The following is a 25,124-nucleotide window of genomic DNA, read 5'->3' on the forward strand; positions in this document are numbered from 1 at the left end:
CCGTCACAGTGATACACGCTGGCTTCAAAATCTACTTACTATACTCCGTACTAAGTAGTGATTAACAACGTGTCTACTGTTGCATGGATGGCGGACTTGAGACCGCTGTCTCACAACTTCATGAGACACAGGCTCACACATGCATATACGATTCACCACACAGCACGAATAGGAGGCCAGATAGAAACAGCATGGCAACATTTCCACTGCCGATTATGCATCATTTGTGCCATTGAGAGAAAACACACACTATGCTACGCCTCTTGTCCACTTCCCGCCATCGCATCGCACAGGCCGAGAGAGCGTCATCCCCTAGTCTCATCTCCTTTTATCTCGTCTTAAGGCCAGCAGCGCATCGTCCAGATCAAGGCCAGCACAAATAATGCCTTTGCTCCGCTCTAGAATCAAAATAATCATGTCATGTCGTCGTCAAAGAACGAAGAAAGAAAGTACAAAAATATCAAGAAGGAGAAGGGAAAAAAAGCCAAAACGGCGCTGGCTAAAACAGGCCATCGCAGATATAATCTCGCAAAGCAAAAGTCCATCTTCAAGATCCCTTCGTGTCCCATATATCCTTCCCGCCAGCTTCTCTCGAAGCGATTCCTGTGGCATTACGTAATATTCTCGCAAGTTGCCTTGCATAATAGCCAGGCAAATGCGATTTTCTTCTCACCCCCTTCATCCCACTATCCTCCCCCCCTTGGTCTCCCCTTTTGCTGGAGTATTTTTTTTATGCGCCTTTTGCTTTTTTTTTTTTCCAAGTACGAAAAACCATTTTACGGGTATTGTGTAGCATGTATCCCACGTATACAGCCATGGTGTATGTAATAATAACAATAAAAAGAAAATCACAATCATCGCTCCTTTCTCCGAGCTGCGTTGTCAAATTGCGGAAGAGGTCGAGGCCCAAAACAACGGCACGATTTCGCCTAGAACGTGTCCGTTTCTTCGCTGACCTGACTGATGTGGCTGTTAATGCTGCCAAACGTGTCTGTAAAATTAGAAAATATTAGCAAACTCTCTTCATTTCCGAGTCAACAGCAGTAATTATGTGGACCATCACAACGCACCTCTCTTTCGCCGTCTCTCCTCTCTTGCCACATCATCTGGACTCTTGGGAGTCATTGCTCGCGGGCCACTAGGCCTACGCGATGGGATGCCAAGGGCAGCATTCAAGTTCTTATTCTCTGGCTTGGGGCTGGTGCTGTTGTATTGGCTAGGATGAGTGCCGGTGCCACTGGCATAGCCGCTTTCGTAGCCCTGAGGACCCGAGGGGCTGCCCTTCTGCAGCGCTGAAACTCGTGCACCTCGTGGCGATGTCTGCTGAGTCGAGCCGTTCATGGGCTCCTTGGGCGGCCGGGCTGGGGCAGAGCCCTGTTGTTGCAAGGCAGCAGGCCAGTAATCACCGCCCTCGTTTCCATATCGCTCATTAGCGTTGCCATTGAGGCGGTTCAGGCTGTTCATTGAGCCTCCCCAATCAGCAGATCTGGGTGTCGCCGGGGCATCGAAGTCTTGAGCAGAATGCTCCAGGGCGGTTCGGAATCGCTCTGTCTGGCCTGTTCTTGGCTGAGGGTGCATGAGGTTGAGCGAGTTACGGTGCGCCTTGTACTTTGGATCCTCTGGCGTGGTGAAATTGGGCACAATTGGTGCTGACGATTCGTGATGAATCTCGTGTGGCGGTGCCAGGCGTGCTTCGGGGAATCCGCCCGGAAGTCTTTCGTCACCATAGGTGTCGAGAGGATAGAGATCATCACGCGAGGCCATGCTTGACCCTGATCGAGATTGCAGCATTTCGTCATTCTTGGCATCCTTCTTGCCGCTGCCACGAAGCGCCTTGCTTACGGTAGATGCTGTCGTTCCAGACCAGCGGGAAATCTTAGGCAACCAGCTGGTGCTGCTCGACTTGCCCTTTCGTCCCTTGTCACTCCGAGGGGGGGTGTTGTCAGCGCTGTGCGGCTGGTTGTAGCCCTGGTCAGAGACGTGCTGTGCGCCGTCTGGAGGGACAGAGCCGCTACGGTGAATCTCGCGATCCATGGGGCTCAGGCTCACCGGAGGGATGATCTGAGTTCGCTCCGCGGTCGGAGTAGGGTGATCATACTCATACTCATCCTCGTGCTCGGGCACCGTGTCGATGCGGTGATCAGAGAACTTACGCTGCCCCTGAGATTGAGACTGGCTACCATGACTAGTGGTTGAGTTGCCTTCAGGTTCATAGCCCTTGTCGTGCTCGTACTGCCCCTCCGGCTGCAGGTTGTCAAATGACTGCCCTGCACCGCTGGTAGAGACCCTAGCAGACATGGGCGGGGCTGTTTGAGTCTTGAGAACGTCAACCTCTCCGAGAAGCTGCATCAGCATGTCTTCGATGCGAGTGAGATCATTGGTGCCCTTGGCACTGAGGCCCTGGAGAGCGCGTTTCCACAAGTTCTTCTTCTTCACTGCAATCTCATCCACAGTGGCAATGGACGCGCTTTGGACAGAGCGAGAGCCAGGGTAAGGTCTTGGTCCGTTGATGGCTTTTTGGAGCTTTTCAGTGTTTTCAGAGTTGGCAAAGATCACGTCATCGCTGGTCTCTTCAACAAGCTCCTTCAAGTCACGGAAGGAATTGCGCATCTCAATGGCAGCGTTCATAAGGAGAGCAACGATTTCCGTGTCACGAGCGCTTCGCTGGGCATCGCGGACCATGAGCTACAAGGGAATAATCATGTTAGCAATTCCGTTGCACAGAGTTTAGACTCTTGTTTGTTGATGAAACTTACGTGTTGCATCAAGGCAACGATATCCTTGTTTTCAATGCGATCGATTCCTCCACCCGTGGAAGCATCGTAGAATGGAGAGGCCATGCCTTGGGACATGCCGCTAAGAGCGCGGTTGCCCTGAGATGCGTAGAATGGATCTTCGCCTCCCATAAACTTGGACGGCCCCGCGAGATTGATAGCTTTGCCCTTGGGTTCAGCATCGGGAGTTCGGTTAGGTCCATTGGACATGTATCCTTCATCATATTTGAAGCCCGGGCTACCGGTGCTGAAACCCAGACCACGAGAGCCAAGAAGGTTGTCGTTGAGCTCGGGGTTCACAATGGGGCTGGCATCCTCATACGGGTTGGTGAGCAGAGTGTCACGCTTCCGCTCCGCAGACGTTCTCCGCCACTCGTCAACTTCTCCGCTTGGCTCTCGGCTGAGACGGGCAGCATCGTCGAGGTGGGTATCTCTCATTGTCTCATCAGACCTGGACCTGGGGATGACTTGGCCATACTCTGTAGGTGTTGCCTTGCCAGACCACATGCCAGGAACAATGTCTTCGTTCAGAATCGAAGGGTTGGTTTGCAACTCTGAGTCAATGTAGCCAATCTCAGGCATGGGGTTGTCTTGATCGGGAATACTGCTGGCGTCCAACTGGGGCGCAGCCTCATAATCAAGTCTGTCCAAGCTATGAGTGGGAGTGTTTCGCGGCTTCCAGCCTTCCATAGCACGCTCTTTGAATGACTTGTTGCGGAACACGCCGGCCGGCTCATAGTTGTCGTCGGTAACATCCTCAACGGTGGCCTGCTTTCTCTCCTGAGCGGCTTTGAGAGCAGCAGCGGCAGCGCCGACGGCGCCTGCAGTAATGGCGGCTTCAGATGATGTGGGGGACTGGAGGTATTTTGTGCGAGGGACCTTGCGTCCATTCTCATCAAGTTCATACTCCATGTATCCATGAGACTGTCCAGGAGTTGGTTGACGGTCGTCCTCATAATCTTGATGATCAAGGCCAGAATGCTTATCTGGACTGACACCCCGGCTGCTTTGAAGCTTGAGTCGATCATCGTATGAGAGATTGGAATCTCCCGCACCGCTGTAGACGCCAGTTAGGACAGACTGGTCAAGCATTGACCCATCAATCAGGGATGCGACGGCAGATTCAGCCGCAATGGCTGGATGAAAGATGTTTGGGGTAGCAGCAATCGGCCGGACAGCCTTTCCTGCAGCCGTCTGTCCCATCTGAGAATTGTCAGAGTAGACGGTGCCTCTTTGACTCGCATCGATGTTGCCAGGGACAGAGTCAAGAGACTGCAGCGAGCGATGAGACTTGATGGATCCATACGCGTCACCCCGTGAGTTCCTATTTGGCGTTTCTCCATCAGCTTCTGTGAAGCCAGACACGCTGGGAATTGGGCTCAAGCCACGCAGGCCCGCCTGGTACGGGACATATCTCAGAGGCGGGGGAACGTCTTGCGTATTGTAATAGCCATCGTCGTAGCCATCGTCTGGATCTTCGCCTTGGTCAATGTCGCGAGGATCTCCATCGTAGGTGAAATTTCCGATGGGGATCTTATTACCGAATTCGTCCGTCTCATATTCCACGCCTTGACCGTATTCCTTCTTGCCACGTGGTAGAGCAGTCAGGTCGCCTTGTGACACATTGGCATGGGTCCTGCCGAGCACCTGGGGTATATCTGCAGACGCTCTAGAAGGAGTGGGCGTTGACGAAGGCGAAGCCATGTCTCTCTGCTGGTCCGCCAACGGAGCGATTTCTTCTGTGGCTGAGTGCAGCCCGTCAGATTCTGCCGACAAGATTGAAGTCCGCGTCATCTCTGAGGGGTTGATCTCGCTCATGAGGGGCATTGGCGGCGCTGGCGGCATTTCTTCCTCATCATCATATTCTTCCGCGTATCGTTCACGGCCAAGGCTTTGGCTCCTGGCGCGGGACTCGGTTCTCCTTCTGCGCCTCCTCTTTTCGCCTCCAGTTTCGGATAAGTCGTCTGCTGTGCCGGACAAAGCCTTGGCAGCTGCTGCACCAGTGGCGCCAGCGAGTGCGGCCTTGGCCAGGCTGCTTCTCTTTGGAGTATTGCCATCATCATGAGCGCGGAAATCGGTATCAAGCGAATCTCGGCTAGGACTGTGCACCGATAGGTCATCGTAGTCGTGACGAGCTTCACGGTTCCGTCTCTCCTTGTGTCTGGTGCTCTCTTTCACGGCCTCCTTATCTCTGGCTGGCTCGGGCTTTTGACTTGCAGACCGCCTGCGGTCCAATGCAATATCTTCTCTAGAGGCAGATGAAGAAAAAGACGCCCGCCGGCCTTCTCGTTTGCTTTGTTCCCGCTTAAGAGCGCTCAATTCCGGTAAGATCAATCTCCGGATGGCATCTTCGACCGTCTCCAGCAACTTGGGGTTGTTGATGGAAGATTTCGATGCGCCAGAGCGCATGGAGCGAGTATCCATGGAGCGATGGCTTGGGGCCAGGTTAGACGACAGGACACTCGAGTCAACGGCAGAAAATTGTGGCGCTGGTGGTTCCGGGTTGCGGCTTCTGCTGGAGCGACGTCGTGAGGACGTGTAGACCTCCTCAGGGGGGGGTTCACTGATGCTTCCAGCCCGACTCTTTGACCGCCGCTTGCGTTCTCCCTTGTCCTTGGACTTGTCTGATGGCGCCTTTGATGAGGAGCGATCTTTTGACTTGGTTTTAGTAGCTTTGGGCTCCTCTACAGTCTCTTCGAGATGTTCTCCCGAGCCCAGTTCGCGTCCGGGAGAGCCATCAAGGAAGCTGTCTGTGGGGATGGCTGAGATTTCAGAGCCATTTCCTGGCGGATAGGAGGACTCTCTCTCATTACTTGGAATCAATGGGCTGGCAGGGCGGCGCCGTCGTTGCTGCTGCTGCTGCTGCTGTTGGCCCTGAGTAATCTCTATGTCAATGGGGTTTCGTGAGACAGTGGATTCCTCGGTGGCCGAAGCATACGACGTCACGCTATGGCCATCGTCGGCTCCGAGCAGTTCGTGCTCGCGGGATGAGACGCCATCGTCCAAGGGAATCCGTCGAGTCAGCGAACCTTTGCGGGAAGTTTTTGTCTCCGTCACTTGGATGTTGTGATTACTCTTCCCCCTTTTGGAAGTGGAGGGGGTGAGGCGCACACGCACGCTGGGCTTGCGGCTGGTCGAGCTCCCTGTCCTGCTGCCTTCAAAGTACTCGATCAACAGCGATGTCTGAGACCGATGGCTTCTGTGCCCGCGAGCGCGACTGGAGATGGGAGCGGTGCTATCGTCGGCCATCGAATAGCCCGATTTCTCGTCACCAAGCCTGGAGATGTCGGCGGTAAGCTCCGTGGGCGTTTCTGTCTCGTCGGTCTCGGTCGGGGCAGGCAGCGGGAGGCTTTTTCTACTGACGGTGCTCATGTTAGGCACAGAGGCAATCGGTATCCTTGCCTCCTAACGTCGTACCGCTAACAATGGGCGTGGGCGCGGCGGGGAAAGCTCAGCTCCTCAAAGGCGAATGTCCTAAAGTTTATGGAAAGGGGCGCGTCAAAGAAGACCAAGGGCGAGGTTGAGGAAGAGATATTAGAATAAATAATAGTAATATCCAGACATCCGGAACAGGGCCCAAACGCTTGGCGAAGAATGGGACGAGCGCCTTGACCGACGTCAGCAAATGGACGGGCACAGAGATTGAACGGAGCGAAGAAGGTGAAGAGAAAGTGAATCTCCAGATGGGCCACTCGAGATGGGCCCGAGCAGGTGGGTTTGGATGTCAGAAACTCACAGGAACCAAAGAGGGAGGGCGGAATCGGGAAGGGCCAGGGCCAGGCTTTTTTAGCTGGCAGCTGAAGAGTGGCAAAGCTCAGGCGCCGGAGCGGTAAAGCGACCAGAGGAGCTGCAGAGTCAGGGGAGTTGCTGCAGGCCCAGCCAGCTGTACCTGGAAAAGCGCACAAGTATGTATGGCGTGCGGGCAGCAATGAGCTGGTGTAGGAAGCAGTAGTATGTGGGAGTAATATGTGGGAATATGAGGTAATATGTATGTACAGCCAGCTGAGTGAGGCGGAGGAGCAGCAAAACGGAGAGGAGCCTGTCGGTGAGCTGCAAAATGCGGCTGCGAGCTGAGATGAGCAGATGCGATGCGATGCGATAAGATGCCCGTGAACCGAGGGCCGCTTCTTCTCTCGCGTTTCCTGTGCTTCTTTTTTTCTCTTCTCCCGGGAAACGCAGCAAACGCGAGGCGACGCAGGTGGGCGCAGGTGGGCGATGCGATATGCAAGCAGGAGGAAGAGGAGAGGACCCGACCTGAGACTCGCAGCTGATGGGATGGATTGAGGCCTTGTTATTGTCCAGAAGCGGGCTGGGGCCTCTGCTTGATGAGTTGGCGCTGCCGATGCGCCTGTCCAATGGCGCTCGGGCGGGCCAGGGTGGGTGGTGCCGCCTGCTGGACCCTCTGAACGGGTGTGCTAGCCACGCTGTAATGGCGTCGACTGCCTGTACGGCTATGCCTATACTGGAGGATGAGTGCTGCTGACTTCGGTTTTGCTCTGCTCGCCAGATTGGGTCGTGGCACGAGGTATGCGGTACCTGCTGAGGAGCAAAGTGGTTACATGGAGGGTACATGCATGCGTGATGCATCCAACGAGCAGACGATGCTTCTTTTTACAGAGCGCGGGCAAAGTACATGGAGCGCAGAGCTAGCCAACCGCGGAACAAGATATTCTCAACTTCTATGGAGAAACACCAGCCATCTTTTTTTCCCTTGTCTCTCTCTCTCTCTGTCTCCCTCTCTCTACTATGTATCTACTATCGATCAATCAATCAACGATCCCCCCTTGCGCCTCTGATAGGCGGGTGGTGGCGCAGTAGGGGAAAAGAAAAAAAAAAAAGACGAGGCTGGTGATACAGCGCAGCGCCATTGCACGAGCTTGCGCTACCACGCATTATTCGCGTGCGTTTCCAGCCAATGGCCGATCGTCAGCTTGAGGGGGTTGAAATAGGAGAGCAGAGCTCGAATCAGAGCTGACAGCCAAAGCAGAGCCGTGTTGTGTCCATTGACGCCCAACGTGTCGCTCTTCTCTCTTCCAGCCTCAGCTCACGCATGCCTACATCGACCGTGGTACTTATTCCCTCATCTGCATGCCATCTTGGGACATCGTTGAAGTCACCATGATGTAGTGCCCTCTCTGCGTCTGCCGTACTCGCTACTCTGTGATACCGTGCTGCTGCTAATTGACACTTTCTTCCCGCCCCATGGCTTCAAGCCGCAACCGCGTCCACAAACCCCTGGCAGCATGGAGAAGCCGAGCCATGGCGTTTCTCCAAAAAACCCAAAGGCGACCCGCCAATGGCGCCGGAGCGACCTGAATCGGCCGTCGCTGGCAGGGTAACCAGAACCGCCTGTTAACCCAGCCTGGACGTTATTTTCTGCGGCCAGGCCCAGGCACATGGGACATGGGACACGAACCAGGAGACAGACTCCAGCAGGACTGCCGAGGGCTGAAAGTGGGAATCTGTGTGATGTGCATGGGGGGGAACAAGCAGCTCCCAAAATGCTTGCAGCGCTTAGCTTGCTCAGGCTGCAAGTACGAGTAATTACGGAGCACCTGTGCCACTCGTCTGGGCTCGCACCGGTGCTGTACGATGTGCTGTACGATGTGCTTCAAAACCTCCATCCTCGTGCGTCGTCGGTCGTCTCTCGTTGCCGATTGCGCATGGACGCTGCCAAATCTTTGTCACTTCTCACGCCGCCTTCTCCCGCAACCCCCAGCAGTTCGTGGCACGCATGGAATAGGGTAGGGCTGAGGCGCAGGTCGAACTCCAGCGTCGGAAGATTTGAACACTGTTCGAAGCGAGTGTTTGTTCGCCATCTCCATCTGCCATTTGCGGCTTCAGCGGACCCCAAAATGGGCACCGCCCGACGGATCGTGATCGATCGGCCAAGTGAGCTGCTAGTCACTGAGCTGTGATTACTTGTATGGGGCAATTTTTTTCCAAACTAACACACTACCTTGACTACCAGCCGGAGCCTCTTTTCCATAGCTCCGGAACTGCCGTGGCTCGTTTTACCAGATAAAGTCTCTCTGGTGAGCTTATTTGGCAGGATATCCGGAAGCCTGCCGTGACCCAGATGCTGTCTGACACGATTAGAAAGGTGCGAGTGTACTGATCAATTCATTAAACTTTAATCATGATGTGTCACTTTTTCATCTTCCATCAAATTAAACTATGTCTGCCAATAAAAGATGACCAATTCATGGTGTCTTACATCTAAATTGGTCAATCTATCAGTACTACTATTAGTAGCTATCCAGCCTCCCGTTGACAAGGGCATGTCTCATTTTTTTCTCAACTTCGACAGAAACCCCTGTGCAAACTTGAAATAGAACCGGAACTTGAACAAGCACACCGCTAACACTGAAGGTTCCTCGCCTGCAAGTCTTGTTTGCGTTTTCCCCCAACATGCGCTAAGAACTATTGGTCAAACAAACTACATGTAGATAGCAACACGGATTTCGAGTACTTCGTGTATGATTGAAATGTGCGCCACCAAGACGCGCGGGGTTAGCACTCGTGATGCCGGCAGTGCTCGTTTGTGTCTCTCAAAACGGTCGTCTTCGGCAGCTAGCCGATTATCTGTGCAAGTCATTCATTCCGACACAAAGGGCTGTGAAGCCTGACCCAGAGCGAGCTTGAGATGATGCGAATAGCGGAAGAGTACATGGCCTATAAGCAATCTCATTTTGTTTGTATCGATTCCTTGATCGGGTATCAAGATGCAGCCGTTGGGTAGTAGAAGAGAGTAATATTATACTTGTATATATCATGGTGAAGTGAGACAAGTCAGGCGGTATGAGTATATGCCGGAATAAATACATGTATGACAAGTTCTTATTTCATCAGTTGACCCTGCCCAGTTCTTATATACAGTATTATATGTCTTGAACAGGAACAGGCCAGTCCCAGATCCAAGCCATCTTGACCTCCATTGTGGTTAAAAATCAGTAAAGTCGTATATTCGTTTCCTTTGACCAAACCCCCAGAAACTATGCCCCTTCTCACGCCGTCCGAAACGTAAACCCAGAAGCTCTAATCATTATTACACATCGCTTCGAAAAAATCGCAAAAACTCGAACAACATTGAACTCCAACTCCATCTGCATCATGTCTAATCGCCGTCTTCGCTATGCTTCTGTCCTCCTCGAATCTGTCGTGACAGCCGGCGGCGGCTCAGAGATGTACACCGGCGGCCTTCTCCCCTCCTCCAAATCTCTCAGCTCCGTCGATCCTTCACTTGCGACAACCTCTCCTTCTGCCGACAGCTTCCTAACCAAATACGGTGGCGGTGCTTCTCCCAGTTCGTTAAGTCCTTCGGGAGAATCAGCGCCTCCCGATGGATTGCGTCTGGAGTTCCGCATTGTTCCATCTCGCCTCATCCAGACCAAGACTCCATCACGTCTCACCCACCGGCCTCGGCCCAACTCGATGGTGGTTTCCCGTTCCCGAGCCCTGCGACGGCGAATGCAGAAGAAGAATACCACTACCGAGAACACGGCAAAGAGGGCGAGGATGGGAATGATTATATATGTCAACGGTCGCGTCGGCTTGTTCGGCGAGTGCTGATCTGAAAACTGAGGCATGATGATGGTCGTCAACTATATGCGTGTTGTTCGCGCCTGTTGCGCCGAAAGCAAGCTGGCGGGCGGCTCTCCAGATAAATGCACGAAAGATTTCGCTATGTTCAGTCTCAGATTTGGCTCACTTCCTCGTATAAAAGGAGTCAACAGAATGGGCAGATGGTGAATGAGAATTATCTCGAGGTTAAAACATGCGGCAACGCTCAAAATACATGTACAAGGTATGAGAGGTGAGGCTAAAAACTACTCAATAACGAGGTGACGGGATGCCTTTATACCGCTGTTTGAACGTCAACCTACGTAGACGCCACTCTTCAAAGCCCCAAATCTATCCATTATTACGCTCGCAGCATTACGCTCGCAGCTCCCAGTCCACTCGCCAGCCAGTCACATCAACCGTCGCTGCTGTCGACGAATTTGTCACGTCGGGGGGAGTCGTATCAACGACCCAGTCAGCCGTCATGCGCCAAGGGAGTCCAAGGCAGTCAGCCAGGCTCAAGGCAAGGCACCTACTGCTCGGTCTAGCTGCAATTGAGCCGTTTATGTGAAGCTCGCTGTTGGGAGTGAGCACCTGGCGGGATCCTTTGGGAGCGGAGCAGCACAGCCCTACCAAGGTGTGGCGCCTATGTGTGATTTGAATTTGGAGCATCGCTGCGGAATACGGGGCTGTCGGCGATTAACACGTCCATATGGAGTCATTGGCATGCTGTAAAATGGAATATCCATATGGATATTGGTCATACTCTCTTGAACTGTAATTTAAAGATACACGTATATCTGCCGGAGAAGCTTCGCCGGCGCCTTCAAGGCCCACCCGTCTCTCGGGCGCTAAAGCCACGGGCTGGAGCCGCCAGACCCGCCGTAAATCAAATGTGCAGAGACTGGACCAAAAGCACCAGAACTCTCCAGCGCTCGTCATCATCATCCATTTGTTAGCGCAGCCTTGCCTCGATTCGCCATCTTTCAACTCCGTCGAATCAACCACCAGCTGCCCAGCATGCCCCGCGCAATCAGAGGTAGGCATCTCGCCCATTTTGCCTTTTGCTCACTCTGCTCTTAGCCAGACACTGACCTTTCTTGTCTCGTGCTCAGGCGTCCTGATCGAGTGCGATCCTTCCATCAAGTCCATCATCGTTAACATCGATAGCGTCAACCACGACTTCATCATCGAGGATTTGGACGAGGAACGTGTCGTGGTTAAGGAAAACATGGTTCACTTGCTCAAACAGAAACTCGAGGACGTATGATGGAACCCTAATGTCCTTTTTACTCGCTTTATTCCTGTCAATTCTTGCTCACACGACAATTTTCTGCAGCGCCTGAAGGAGAATCTTCCTCCTGTTGACGAGTCCGGTTCCGAATAAGCCGTCGATATCAAACAATCTACACACGCTACAAAACTTGCTTATTTCGAATCCCAAAGACGTCTTGCGAAAATAATTTATATTTATTCCCTCAAAAGAGAGTCCATACATCACCAGGCAGTTTATTCCAATATACATACAACCGCTACCATTAATATCAAGACATTCCCACGATCGACCGATGCTTTACAACTTGGCAAACGTCGGCTTCTGCTTCTTCAACACGCTCATCATCGCCGCCGGGAAATCCGCTCCCTGCAGCGCCGCCGAATTCCACAACTGCGTATACCGCAGAGCATCCGCCGTGCTGTGATCTCTCGCGTGGTTCAGCAGCTCCTTTGTGCCCTGAACCGCCACCGGGCTCTTCGATGCAATAAACGTCGCCATGTCAATGGCCGCTTGTACCGCCTTCTCCTTGCCTTCGTGCACCTGGCTCACGAAACCCACCGCCAGGGCTTCCTGTGCAGAAAAGTCACGGGCCGTCAGGCACACGTCCTTGACCCACGAGTTGGAGCCCACGACCTTGGGAAGACGTGCAAGCGTGCCGATGTCAGCGGCGAGACCAATGTCAACCTCCTTGACGGCAAAGCGGGTGTTGGATGCGCAGACGCGGACATCGGCGCAGCAGGAAATATCGATGGCGAGGCCGATGGAAATTCCATGCATGGCGCAAATCACCGCTGTTAGAGTAGACATGTCAGAGAATGCGCTTCAGATAGAACAAACACATAAAGAGAAGAGACTATTAAAACTTACGCTTTTCGCACTTCTCCAGCGCCCCAATAGAGCTCTGAAACTCCTCAATGTGCGCCCTAATCTTCTTCGCCTTCCTGGCCGGATCATTCCCATCAGAGTTCAGCACTGAATCCTGAGACGCCGACTGCACGTCCAGCCCAGCAGTGAACGCTTTGTCGCCCGCGCCGCTCAGCACCACGGCCCGCACATCGGCATCCTCGCTCAGCTGCCGGAAGATGCGTCCAAACTCGAGCCACATGGGCTCGGAGAAGGCGTTGAGCTTCTCTGGCCGCTGGATCTGCACGTGTGCTACGAGTGGCTTGGGGCCGGTTATTGTGAAGAACTTGTAGGCGCTGTAGGCCGCGAGGGGGGGATTCCGTCGCTGATGACATCTTGAGAGCTATTCGTGGTGTTTTGTTGGGATTACGAGTCTCGGTGTAGGGATGAACGAATGAAGGAGCCGTAGATACCGCAAGATATGCTTCGCGTAGCAAATGATAACAGATCAAGTTAAATTGATAGATATAACTGATCACCGATACCAGAGTGAGAAAAAAGATTAGTGATTCAGAATTGTCGACAACATGTTCTGCTTATTTTAGCAAGTTCCAGGTCACCATTTCCAGCGAAGCCGAGGCACAACGTTTAGGTGGGGCCAACGCCAACGTTAACCGTGCCGAATAATCTGGGGATTGCGGGCTTCTGATCGTTGGTATCCATACCGAATCGCTGTAGTTTCCACGGCACTTTCAGGCTGTCTATCCCATGAAAATTTCCGTAGAGATGTACTCCAATACTTACATTGATTTGTCTTTCTCTGTCGATTGTATGCAGCAGCAAAAGCTGGAGAAATCGGAGTCTTTGACTGGTAAATCACCTCTGTCCTTTAAAATTTGCCTTCATTCTCAGCTTCTAGCTTCATAAAACATCCATGGATCCGTTACTTATTGCCACCGCAGTATTCGATTTGGGAGTGAATGCTATAATTCAGGCTCATCAATACAATAATTTCAGGAGAAACTTATCTAGCGCCCCAATTCTACTATCCAGCACTCTAGCTATAGGTACTTACCTAGGCTACTGCTGCCATTACTGCCACAGCTGCTGCTATTACTTTAAAATAGATCAATTGATACATATAGCAATTGGATAACTTATGAGCCCTTAAATCCATCGCGGTATCAAGCTACAACTGGACTTCTGGATAATAGAGCTGGGATGTTGGATAACTTTTTGGCTAACAATACATATATTCTCGCCACCACTTTTCATAGTAGCTACAGCGACATGTCGATGATTGATACTTTCTCTGATACTATAGTGTTCAATTTCATTAACCTAATAACGCCTGGGCCCGTTCTTTATTCCTAACTTCACTCATTGTAACTGTTCTTGCCAAGTACCTACCTCGCGCCATTCCATAACAGAACTGTACCTAACGTCTTTAGCCAGGATAAGTATAAGGATCTTCAACATGTAAACCGTGGCCCTGATATGGGCCCCGGTTGAGGTCCAGACTCTCTTGGTTAAAGTAGCTATGGAAGCCTCGCGATGCCATGACTCCTTCGCGAGGCACATATATACGATGGCCCAAACCTGGAAATGTAGTCTTTGGCATTTTCTCATCAACTTCCTCGCCATCTTCCGAGCATTTCTCCTCCATATTCCAATATGTGAGGATGGGGCGCGTTTTTTTCAGATGCAGTGGACACCAACTTGGAGAGAAGATTAAATAGTGGTGAAGAAAACGATCGTCCAGCTTGCTAGTAAAAGTAATGGCTCGCCGCTGCAAAGGTGATTGTCGCATTTGAAACATTTGGAAGGCAGCGGGCAAAGAGCCGAACCTATCACGTACGGTTTGGTTAAAGGTCTTTTTTATGACACTGTCTTCCGGTTCAAACTCAATGGCCAAGAAGTATAGCTGCAAAGGCCAATGAGGCACCCACGTAGTAGAATGAGTGAGAAATCGACAAGCATCATCAAGGAACTGCCTCAAATGCCCAATTTGCGGCTTCATAGATCCACTTTCGCAACAGCTATCAATCATCCTCTTGAGTTTCTGAACAGCAGGCAAAGTATGCAGAATGTAATTGCGCTTGAGAGCTAGGGACTCTACCCAGCAAAGAAACTTATCCGTGAGGAACGAGTGGAGGCTTGAGCCATCCTCAAAGTGTTCAAACCCTTGAGCCAGATGCTCAACCCAGAATGTACAGCAATACCTCAACGAGGCCAAGGGATCGACAGTAGGGTGGGAAATGTCATCGACGTATATTTGGGGGTTTGTCAAACCATATATGTTGTATGTGAGGTTGCTGGACATTACGTCCAGTGATATTTCGAACATTTTGTAGTGCTGATGCTGAATCGGGAATATAAGACGAGCCGCAGCTTCCACTATATAATCTTTGGCAGATTGATGCACGAAATAAACAATGCCACCTCTGATCGACAAGATAGATCCACAATCTTTTGCCATATCTCGTATATCTCGCGGCTGAAATGAGGTTTTGAAGCGCTTGTCATCTTTCCAATGAGCGTTGATAAATAAAAGTAGCTCCGTAAGATGAAGAGGCCTCATGGCTGTGGCCACCACTGAGAGCAGTGCCTGGCAGGCCTCGCGAGCTTTGGCTTTCAGCTTATCGATTCGATTTAGTAGTAGGCAATAGATGCTTTCCAGTCCCTCTGGTATCTCTTTCAACACGTCTTCTACTTGCCAATGATCTGTGTCGCGTAGCTGCTCTATGACGAGAGCTGCCCATAAGAAGGTTCCACTGGCCTTGCTTTTGAGAATTTTTGATGTTTTAGATTGAAGGTCTTCATCGTCTTGTATAGCTGAGATTTCTTGGATTTGAAGATTGATATACATGTCGACAGATACAGAGACTTGTTCAGCGTTCTGTCCCAACTCCAAATCAACCTTTTGTGAAATTTCGGTGAGTTTTCTCTCTATATGTTTCTCACTTCGACTTGAAACCAGCCATTGAACAGTGTCGCTTGTCTTGATGATAAGATTCAGTAGATGGTCGCAATCTTCAATGCACTCATCAAGAGCGTCGACAACACAGATAAAGTACTCGTCGATGCGACCTAGAGCCCGAACAATGGTTTCAAACATATCGCATAGGATAGCCAGTGCTTTATCTCCGATCAGCTGTCCCTTGGGTCCGTCTCCATACTTCTCTCGAACAAGTTTCAAGAGTGCCGGACGTGGTTTAAGCATTATAAATATCAGCCCTCGGATGACGGCGGCTGCGGTATTCGTTCGAAAGTCTGTAGCCTGACAAAAAAAGTATAAAAGGTCGCTTGGCAAACGTATGTCGTGCTCTTCGAACTTTTCGAACTTTTTCCGCCTTCCGGGCTCTCCTCCAAGTTGTTCAAGAAGCCCGAGTCCTCCGAACCTTTCGTAACCTTCAACATTTGTGTTCTCTTCAAAGTCAAAATGTTGGGACTTTTTGAACTCTGAGAAATTTGCGGGCCTTTCGAGCTTTTCAAGCTCTTCCAGCTCTTCAAGCGTTCTGAAAATTTTCAAGCTCTTCCAGCGTTCTGAAATTTTAAACTGTTCGAACTCTTCAATTTTTTCGATAATCCCACATAGTAGCATTGTCTTGCCTTTTCCAGGATCGCCTTTTATCCACAACACTCCTTTCGGTCGAGTGCAGTACCATCTCTTGAAGGCTTCGTGATCGAGTATCCAGCGACATGTATCCCGTAGTAAAGGACCCTTGCGCATCAAAATGTCTTTCTTAGTATAAACAGGGTCGATTTGGCTGAATTCTTGCAGGAAAATCCTGTCGTCGTCCAAGGTAGCTGTGGTACTATTAAGCCTGCTAGTTCAAGTCATAAATAGGTAGCATGCAGTCAGAGAGCGTACTGGTGTTAACCGTGACTTGAGTATTGCCCAAGATGACTTCCGCGTTATCTCCAACGGTATTTCCTGAAAAGTTGCGCGAGCCTTCCATTTTGGCAATATTTCCAATGATAAGTCAATATGCGTTGAAGCGTTATGGAATGTGACGTGAGGTTGTAGACGTTAAGATGGCCTAATGCTACAGTCCAATGTCTGCCTAACATTTGACGAGGCTCTCGTGTGGTACGTATTTAGGATACTGTCCAATCAAACAATCCGACAAATCATGTATCAGATACGTAAGCATAGAGTCGACAGCCATGTAAACATCACTGCAGCTGCAATACAAATGACCAAAATGATTTCTAAGAAGAAGAAAAAAGGCGATGCATGTATAAACAATGGCTCCAAAGCCTAAACTGTAAGATTATCATCCCTCCCACTCCTGTCCAGCCTTTCCAGACCCAGACCCAGACCCGGGTGGCCTTTACATTACGGCTCAGCCCGGATTCCATTCATACCATACACCTGGGGAACGTCCCGATCTATAACGGCGTAATTAGAGCCCCATCATTCCAATCGCCAAACATAGTGAACTTCAAATCACCCAAATATCCCAAACTCATTCAGACCTTACAAAAGAAGAGTACCAAACAGAGTAAACACCATAGCCAAACCAGACACGATGAATGGCGCCTTGTCCATAGGGCCGAGCATGAGAGAAGCAGCAGCACTGTCGGATTCTTCAGAATTGGACTTGGAACCACCTCCAGTTGTTGGAGATGCCGTGCCTGCTGTAGCACTAGCTGTGGCAGTACCGCTATCGGCAGCATTCTGAGATCCATCACCGCCAAGGCCAGGACCTGAGCCGGCGCCGCTCTTCATGTACTTGTTGGCCTGAGAAGGCATCTCGGGGACCAAGCTGGGGTCAACGTTCCATCCAGAGGCCTTGGGCGGGCACTGGGCAGATTTGCTAGAGCTGGCAGCGCCACCGGAACCAGTAGGAGTAGCGTTGGCAGCCAGGGCCTTCTTGAACAGGGCGTACTCGTCCGACTTGGAAACGGAGTCGCCATCGATAGTAACAATGCCGTAGTCGTTGTCTTCCTTGGAGTATTCATACATGATACCACCAGAGTAGACGGCACTCATCTGTGCGCTCATGAGGGCAGACAGCTCCTCGAATTTGCGAGGGCGGTTCTTGATACAACCCCACTCGGACAAACTGACGAATAATCATTAGCAAAGCTGTTCTGAAACATTAGAGGGCGAGTCAACTGTAGTTGTATACATACAAGATAGGAATGCCGTAGTCAGAAAAGGTCTTAACCTTTTGGTCCCAGCCAGAGGTCTTGAAGTCGCTGTTGCACCAAGAGTAGTCGTTAAAGGCAAAGAAGTCAGATCGCTCATCGTCGCTGCCGCAGTTCATGTACATTGCTGTCTGCAGGCGGTTTGAAGAAACGTCAGCAGCGGAGTATCCAACAGGAACCTTGCGCAGTCCTTGAGAGTTCATGTAGTTCTTCATGTCACGAGTGACAGCCTTGATGTACGGGGCGCAGGCATCGGTTCCAGGCTCGTCGTTGATGACCTCGTTGCCGGAGAAGAAAGCCAGTGTGTTGTCATACTTGGCAAACATCTCCACCGTAGCAAAAATGCTCTGGAGATACTTGGTGTTGTAGGACGGTCCGGGCTTGGAGCGGTTGATGGAGTAGCCCGGGTTGTTGACATCAAGGACCAGGTAGATGCCAGCGTCGGCGAGAGCGCTCATGCAGGCATCGTGGTTCTTGGAGTTGTCGACAGCATAGACACGGATAACATTGACGCCAAGGTCCTTGAAGTTCTTGATGTCTCGCTCACAGGTCTTGGAATCGGCCAAGGGGTCCGAGGTGCCCGAAGAACCACCAGGTTGGTAGTCGATACCGCGAAGATAGAAGCGCTTGCCATCAGCCCAGAAAGCTACCGATTTATTAATACATGCGTTCTAATCGATCCAGTTGTGAGCTATGATTGATTCCCACTTACCATTTCCAGAAGCCGAAACGACGGGTAGCGAGGCTCTCTTGGACGGAGGGCTGTTGGTGGATGGAGTGGGAGAGGCCATGACGGCGCTGAGGCCGGCAACGGCCGAAAGAAAAGCGAATCCCTTCATGATGGTGCCAATTGCTGATGTATGAAACGGCGCAGATGTAATAAGTCTTTGTGGAAAGCCGCAGGCAAAATGTATCGATAGATGGATGAGTTGCTAAGGAGTGGATTGAACCCGAGAGGCCAAATGGAGAATTATACGGCAGTTTTAACAGCGAAGATTCAGAGAAGGAGGGAAAGAAGGAGAAGAAGCGAGAAGCTCCAATTAACGAGGGATTTGAGAAACGAGTGAAAAGGCTCTGCAGGAAAGAGAGGATGTTTGGGAAAGAAGAGGGAGGAGGGAGACAAGAAAAGGGCAGGAGAAGGGCAGCTGGAATGGAGGGCCTCGATATTTAATGCCAGAAACCACAACATGCACGCCTGGGCGCGCACCGAGAAGGACTGCTCTGCGCCCTTTAGCGGGCCCTGGGGAATACTGATCTCCATTGCTGCATCACATCGCTCTGGCCCAGTAGCACATTCATTGATTGATGCTACCAGGTACTACTGCTGCGCACACTGAAGCCGCCAGCAACTGGCCCGGGAGCGTCGCACACAAAACCCACATGGAAACGAATTGCATGATCCACTGACCGGCGCCACTTCGAAACCACCAGCTGGCCATGCTGAGCTACCAATCACTAAACAGTTCAGTCACGGTAGGGAGAGACGGGCGACGGTGAAATGGCGAGGTTGTGATAGGCAGACAGTGTGAGACACTGCGCGGAGGCTTCGTGTTTTCTGTGGACCAAGAAGCAGAGAGGTAGCTTTTGCCTGTGTGTGTGCCTGTGGACGAAATAGGCCAATAATAGTAAGGGAAAGCTGCCTCAAGTGCATTAAAAACAGAAAACTCAATTACACATGCTCCTTTGTTCCAAGAAGCGTGGCGTATCGACTATGGGATTCTCCAGCGCGCGATGCCAAAGTCTATTTGCGATTGATACCCTCGCTCGTATCGCCAGTTGGTGCTACGAACCAGACGAGATGCGGCTAACACGAGAAAAAGAAAACCAGTCTGTTGTCTGCATTTTGCGTATACAGTGAGTGACATGTATGGATCGTCATTGCTCCACAAGTTGTTGAGCTGTTTGTTCTTTTAATAGCTTCGTTTGCACTGCACATTTTTATTCACGGATCGAAAAGACGCTCCAGATACATGGAAATAATAAACAGACACCTGCAATGTATTCGATACAGTGAATCATCATGCCCTATTAACCAGCATCCCATCCAGATACAATCAAATTTGCAAGTCTGATTCAATGCGTCTTCGTGACGATTGATAGGCGGACGCTCCAAAACTTGAAACTTGGTCGTCGTCGTGAGTGGAGGCTTGGAGGGCTTAGAATAGACTTCCAAGGTTAAATGTTCCCGCATTACCCCTGCCAGCGCCCCTCTCGGAATCCACCTTCCAGTGTCTGCATCTCGAAGCCATACGGCTTGGATCTGGCTAGCAGATTTCAGTACATGCGAGGATAGAGCAGTATTCTCAGCGAGCGAGGAGCGAATTACGGGGGGGCTGGAGGGCTGGAGGGCTGGAGGCCTTTGGAGAACAGCTAGACGACTTAGCTTACATAGCTGTTTGCCAATAAAATGCAGCAATCCGACTGTAAAAAATCACATTGGAGACGATTCTTTCACCGAGCCACCAAGTGCTGGGTCTATGAGGCGAGGCCCTGCCTTGGACCATCGATCGCATCATCCTGCCGGAACGTTTCCAACGTCCTTTCCGGCTCGGCATCCCTCACCTTAAATTTTAGAATAAAACCAAAATCAGATGCCATGGATTCCATTCCCAACATGCGCCGCCACCCTAGGAGCTTTCACCCGCACTGGTCCCAAAAAACCCACAATAAAGCTTCCAGGTTTCTGATCGTCAGGGGCCATCACCACATTCGTGCGTTTCCAGCTGCTGCATGAACAACCCGCCCGGCACAGCGCTGCCGCTGCCACTCGCCACTCAGAAACAAGCTCTCTTGGGATCTGGAGACTCTAAAGAAGCTTGTTTGGCCAATGTTAATGCCGCTAGGTTTTCTAACCGAACCTTTTTTCTGGATCGGCGATTTTGCGTTGTTCTTTTCGAGACATTCTGAGATGCGGAAATTTGAATCGGCGTGACGATCTTGCTGTTGCTTGTCAGCTGGGCTGCTGGGGCATACATAGTCCTTGGGAACCTTGCATCTCCATTAATCTCCTATCGGATTCTTGGAATAATGCCGGTGAAGAAACTTGCGATTTCAAAATCAAGTTTCACACGCATCATGGATAAAACCCAGAGATAATACGGGGATAACCGAGCAGCTGCTCTCTCCTTATCTCTCTATTCCCTGGAGTGCAAGCAGGCAAGGGGTGCGAAGAATAATAGGGACCGTAAGATGAAAACACACATGCAAGTCTAAAATATTAATGCTTTTTGTCAAGTAAAGGAAAAGTTATCTGGTACTAGCAGTAGTAGCAGTAGTAAACGCCACTGTAGTGTTATTGTGGTGCCTATGTAAAGTTAAGAAATGTATGCTAATTGTTTAACGATTCTCTCTTCTTCTTCGCACCCCTTGGCAGGATTGGCGGGTACCTTGTAGCTTTCAAACAACCACAACATCCATGATTCCGAAAGTAATGCAACTACCTAGGTATTTCTCCGTATCTGCCATCACCGGCATCTACGCCTTCTCCTTTCTCCTCGTCAACTCCAGATCCAGATTGCGATCTGCCAAGAACTCAACTCCTTATCTCGCCCTGTATCAAGCAGTCTTCTGGTCCTCTCTCTCTGCTCCATAGCTTTACCAGTCGGCATCGCAATCACACAAGAAAGGTTGAGCAGGAAAAGCAAATAGTGTAGCAGCATTGCAAGTCATAAGAGGTCATAACATTCATACTTCATATTGATATCCATCCCGCCCTTTTATAATCTAATTCTTTAAATTTCCCAGCAGTCAAAGGGAGAAGGGAAAAGAACAAAAGAAGGAAAGCAAGAAAGAAAAACAAGCTTATGGTCTCTAAAACGAACCGCTTCTACCGCCATTATTTATCCAATGGGAGCAAAAACATTGCCCGGGAAAAAAGCTCTACTCCTCAGGCGTGCTAAATATCTCTTCGACGCCGGTCCAGGCGCCGCGGGAACGCTCCTCCCAGTAACTCTCCTTGCCAGTCTTGATCCTCCATACTTCCTCTCCTTCCGGAGACTCGTCCGCCTTGACGAACCATCTTGGCTTGTGCGATTCGCCTCGCTCCTCCGTGACACGGCGGCGGGCTCGCTGTGCTTCCTCAAGCTTCACCTTCCAAATCTCGGCTTCGTCTAGGTTGCCCTGCTCGGCAAGACGCTGATCAGGTCGCAATCTGCAGTCAGTTGGCGGCAGCTTGCCCTTCTCAATCTCCGTGATTTCGTTCAGCGAGGCTGCGAATGCCGTCATGCCGTAGGTCTGTGCAGGATTGTCAACCATGCTGCCGACGTGCCAAATCTCTTCACCGCCTGATTTCCCGGGACCAGCTGTCTTGAGTCCTCCGGTCCAGGTGCCAGTCAATCCGCTGCCCGTGTTGCTGCCCTTGGAATCAAATGTCTCCACGTGGACATCTTCGGCTCTTCCGCCAAACATGCCCTTGCTTCTAAACTCAACGGCTGCTTTGTGGCCGGTTGTGTCGTTTACCACATTCATCGTCCCGACAGGCTCCACATACTTCTCGCCCATTACCACGTTTCGCAAAAACATGGTAGCAATGTTCCACGAGTACAGCTCGTCAGATCCGTCTGGCAGACGGAGCACAACTCTGACACGTCCATCAGTCGTAATCTCGGCACTTTTACCCCAAAACTTCTGACCCGGGGCGGCAGATTGAGAAAGTGACCAACTAGCTGACTCGGCCTGCATGGCCAGTTTGACAGGCCGATGCTGAACCTTCTCCACGAGCAATCGGAATCCTCCGGGGGTCTCCTTGCTCGAACGCACCAGTTCAAACGTCTCGCCTAGCAGAGGATTAAACGGTTTGCGGATGGCTCGCTCCTTGGCACGACCACTGCTAAACTGTGAAACAGCAAAGGCGGTAACATACAGCAGTCGCTCGGTTACCGATCCACGCTTGACAGCCTGGTCCAAAAGCTGCGCATATTCCAACTGCTCGGCAATCTTCTGTAGCAAAGAAATCGGCTCGTTTGCTGAAACTGGCATGCTAATAGTGCTGAGATCCTTGCCGACGTTCTTTCGGACAAACGCAATCAGACTGGGCGGCAAAACCATGGCAGGCGGTATGCCAGTTCTGCGGGAAACAGCGACATCAAGAGGCAGAGGAGCAAGGCTCTTTGGCTTGACTGGGAACAGCGCATTGGCGCCCCCACGCACTTCCTCTTCCTCCACAGATGAGATGGACGAGCCATCGTGAGATGAGGCATCATCGCCTTCAGCTTCAGACTCGTGCGTCTCGTCGTCGCTAGCATCGATCTTGACAACGCTTGCGCCGGCATCTTCTGCGTCAAAGAACTCATCTCCAGTAGAGGTCGTATCCAAGCTCAGGCGCGAGGCAGCATCGGCGGATTTGGGCACCGGCAATCGACGCCGTTTGCTGTTGTTGATGAGAATGGTAAATTCGCTGACAACGGAGTCCAGATCAGCCAGCAGGGCCGCACAGTGATCTTGCAGAGACTTTTCTTCCTGTGTCGCTCCCTTCGATCTACGCTTGTTCGAATCATCATGATCTTCGCCTGGCGAAAAGTGAGGATGTAATCCCGGGGGGCATTGACACGGAAGAGCTAGATTTGCGTTTCCAGAAAGACTTGCGCTCTGCTCCGTCGCCGGTATCTTCAATAGCGCTCCCTGATGGGCTTTGGAGATGATGAGACGATGACGAAGTCGGTCTTGGCAGAGCTGCAACCTCCTTGGTCAAACGGCGCAAAGCATCACGAGTCCCAACCACGCGACTGACCAAGGTCTCGACTTGCTGCCATTCCACCTCCTCACCATGACCTCCATGGTTGCCAGTAGAGCTTTGGCCCTGTTGTAGAGTACGATGGTCGACCTGCAAGCCGAGCTTAGGCTGCTGTGGTAAGCTCTCGAGTCCTCTCGCCAGTTTACTTGCTTTCTCAAGGGCTCGGGCCCACTCTTGGAATTCTTTATCATTGGGTGCCTTGAGGTGCCATACTTCTGCGCCCGAGTCTATGCTGATCTCCCTTCGCCTCTCATCAGCAGCAATGGCGGCCAAGCTAAGAGGAATAGCACCACGAAGAGCAGACGAGTTTCGGTTGTAGTAATATGACAAGGTGCAAGTAGAGTAATCGAGGGAGAAATAGCGGCGGGCATATCCTTGTCCCTTCTTTCTTCGACGCTTTGAGAGCGTTCCAACATGATAGTTGGCTGGGACGGTTGTTTCGGACGGGTTGCGAGCATGGCCCTTGCTTGGGTGGCTATGGAAGCTATCCACAGAAGCAGAGGGGTCGGCCTCTTGAGGCGGGCTGGTATGCACCCCCAAGCTGGTCTGGCTGGTATTCGGCATCTGGAGGTTCGGGAGGTGGTTGGCACTCTGGGGGGGCTGCGCCGGTGGGATATGTCAGGACAACAAAGGTCGCCGTCTTGGACGTCTGCTTGGAGAAGGTGTTGTCAAAGACCAAGCCATACATGCCCGTCTGCCCCGGGGGGAACGTCGTAGGCCCCCATGGATACCTTGTCCGCCTCGCACTTCCCAAACCATTTTATTGATATAAAGCCCTTGCTGGAGAGAAGCTCTTGGGCCGTGGTATCTTTCTTGGCAAATCGGCTTGCCTTGCCCTCGTCAACCCCTTGCGTATGGGGTGCATTGGGCTGGAAATCGTCGCCCGTCGTGGAGGAGAGACCTGTGGCACCGCTGCCCGGGTGCTTGACAATTCCGAAGTTTCTAGAGCATTTTATCATTAGCCATGGTTATGCCACGCTGCATTGGCTCTCTTGCCGCTGCTCACATAGACTTCTTGTGGGGTTGTACGCTCCAGGAGAGGGTGTTCCCCTCCTCGACCTTGACCCATCGCACGATATAGGACTATAGGTTTCTATCAGCCATGTACAGCTCACAATACCATCAAGGGCAAAGATTTGAGCAGTCTTACCCTGCTGTGGACCTCTAGTCTCTCTATGCCAGCCATTGCTGTTGGTATGGGTCAAACAGAGGCTCGAAATGTCGGATATGAAACAGAAGATCGCGAAACAGGCTGCGTGTTCTAAAGCTCCTGTTCCATTGCAGAAACAGCCCGTTATCGTAGGTTTGCAGTCGGGTTCGTCGGCTACGAAACAGACACAGCTAAGACAAGCTGACCGAGCAAATAAGTAAGATTGCGTGTGGCTGGGAAGCGTCCCCAAGATGAGGTTTTGAGCGAGATTGAGCTGGAGCTAGAGCTGGAGACGGTACAGACCACGTTAGCCAACAGGTTGCGGGTAGCTTCGTACTGCGGGTTGCGTCTCGGGGGGGGCTCTACGGGGCTGTGGCCGTGCTGCGGGTTTCACTCAGTGGCTGTGGCCGGGTTCTTATTCAGCGCAGGCAGCTCAGCAGCTCAGCATCGCCGTCAGCCCGTGCTCTTGTTAGTGGCCTACAGATCCATACAAGGTATTCGTATAACATCGAGGGACTTGGCACGGCCGTCAGCATCCATCGCGTAGGGGTCCTGCTGTACTAATAGCAGTCCGGCCCTGTCGGCGCGAGGTTGGGAGCAGACGGCGACAGGCGGAAAAGCGGACCACGC

General features: G+C 51.5%; 11 protein-coding genes across 11 annotated transcripts; 2 read left to right on the plus strand and 9 right to left on the minus strand.

Moving 5' to 3' along the window:
• Positions 1-929: 929 nt before the first annotated feature.
• Positions 930-6,146, minus strand: TrAtP1_006804 (uncharacterized protein; the record flags this gene model as incomplete). The annotated part of the gene is made up of 3 exons (XM_014082371.2): positions 930-991; positions 1,071-2,685; positions 2,757-6,146. 3 exons carry the CDS (start codon positions 6,144-6,146, stop codon positions 930-932), a joined length of 5,067 nt encoding a protein of 1,688 aa, XP_013937846.1.
• A 47-nt stretch (positions 6,147-6,193) lies between these two features.
• On the minus strand, positions 6,194-7,667 carry TrAtP1_006805 (uncharacterized protein; the record flags this gene model as incomplete). The annotated part of the gene is made up of 2 exons (XM_066113274.1): positions 6,194-6,381; positions 7,661-7,667. The coding sequence occupies 2 exons, from the start codon at positions 7,665-7,667 to the stop codon at positions 6,194-6,196; spliced, it is 195 nt and encodes a 64-aa protein (XP_065969360.1).
• Positions 7,668-9,511: 1,844 nt separating this feature from the next.
• On the plus strand, positions 9,512-10,590 carry TrAtP1_006806 (uncharacterized protein). The gene has a single exon (XM_066113275.1). It carries the CDS (start codon positions 9,888-9,890, stop codon positions 10,344-10,346), a length of 459 nt encoding a protein of 152 aa, XP_065969361.1. The 5' UTR covers positions 9,512-9,887; the 3' UTR covers positions 10,347-10,590.
• TrAtP1_006807 (uncharacterized protein) lies at positions 10,591-11,125 on the minus strand. The gene has a single exon (XM_066113276.1). The coding sequence runs from the start codon at positions 11,007-11,009 to the stop codon at positions 10,713-10,715; it is 297 nt and encodes a 98-aa protein (XP_065969362.1). The 5' UTR covers positions 11,010-11,125; the 3' UTR covers positions 10,591-10,712.
• On the minus strand, positions 11,103-13,043 carry TrAtP1_006809 (uncharacterized protein). Its single transcript, XM_014082368.2, has 2 exons — positions 12,481-13,043; positions 11,103-12,404 (listed from the first exon to the last, which is right to left on the minus strand). The coding sequence occupies exons 1-2, from the start codon at positions 12,716-12,718 to the stop codon at positions 11,911-11,913; spliced, it is 732 nt and encodes a 243-aa protein (XP_013937843.2). The 5' UTR covers positions 12,719-13,043; the 3' UTR covers positions 11,103-11,910.
• On the plus strand, positions 11,358-11,724 carry TrAtP1_006808 (uncharacterized protein; the record flags this gene model as incomplete). Its single annotated transcript, XM_014082369.1, has 3 exons — positions 11,358-11,376; positions 11,453-11,601; positions 11,677-11,724. 3 exons carry the CDS (start codon positions 11,358-11,360, stop codon positions 11,722-11,724), a joined length of 216 nt encoding a protein of 71 aa, XP_013937844.1.
• A 616-nt stretch (positions 13,044-13,659) lies between the features above and the next one.
• On the minus strand, positions 13,660-16,505 carry TrAtP1_006810 (uncharacterized protein). Its single transcript, XM_014082367.2, has 2 exons — positions 16,331-16,505; positions 13,660-16,266 (listed from the first exon to the last, which is right to left on the minus strand). Exons 1-2 carry the CDS (start codon positions 16,416-16,418, stop codon positions 13,904-13,906), a joined length of 2,451 nt encoding a protein of 816 aa, XP_013937842.1. The 5' UTR covers positions 16,419-16,505; the 3' UTR covers positions 13,660-13,903.
• A 151-nt stretch (positions 16,506-16,656) lies between these two features.
• Positions 16,657-18,710, minus strand: TrAtP1_006811 (uncharacterized protein). The gene is made up of 3 exons (XM_014082543.2): positions 18,326-18,710; positions 17,599-18,259; positions 16,657-17,528 (listed from the first exon to the last, which is right to left on the minus strand). The coding sequence occupies exons 1-3, from the start codon at positions 18,450-18,452 to the stop codon at positions 16,940-16,942; spliced, it is 1,377 nt and encodes a 458-aa protein (XP_013938018.1). The 5' UTR covers positions 18,453-18,710; the 3' UTR covers positions 16,657-16,939.
• A 2,782-nt stretch (positions 18,711-21,492) lies between these two features.
• On the minus strand, positions 21,493-22,659 carry TrAtP1_006812 (uncharacterized protein; the record flags this gene model as incomplete). The annotated part of the gene is made up of 1 exon (XM_066113277.1): positions 21,493-22,659. The coding sequence occupies one exon, from the start codon at positions 22,657-22,659 to the stop codon at positions 21,493-21,495; it is 1,167 nt and encodes a 388-aa protein (XP_065969363.1).
• Positions 22,660-23,107: 448 nt separating this feature from the next.
• TrAtP1_006813 (uncharacterized protein) lies at positions 23,108-23,908 on the minus strand (the record flags this gene model as incomplete). Its single annotated transcript, XM_066113278.1, has 1 exon — positions 23,108-23,908. One exon carries the CDS (start codon positions 23,906-23,908, stop codon positions 23,108-23,110), a length of 801 nt encoding a protein of 266 aa, XP_065969364.1.
• A 104-nt stretch (positions 23,909-24,012) lies between these two features.
• TrAtP1_006814 (uncharacterized protein) lies at positions 24,013-24,530 on the minus strand (the record flags this gene model as incomplete). The annotated part of the gene is made up of 3 exons (XM_014082366.2): positions 24,013-24,286; positions 24,351-24,427; positions 24,495-24,530. 3 exons carry the CDS (start codon positions 24,528-24,530, stop codon positions 24,013-24,015), a joined length of 387 nt encoding a protein of 128 aa, XP_013937841.2.
• Between the last annotated feature and the right edge of the window lie 594 nt (positions 24,531-25,124).

Source organism: Trichoderma atroviride, chromosome 3 (genome assembly GCF_020647795.1).
Source record: "Trichoderma atroviride chromosome 3, complete sequence".
NCBI lineage: Eukaryota > Fungi > Ascomycota > Sordariomycetes > Hypocreales > Hypocreaceae > Trichoderma > Trichoderma atroviride.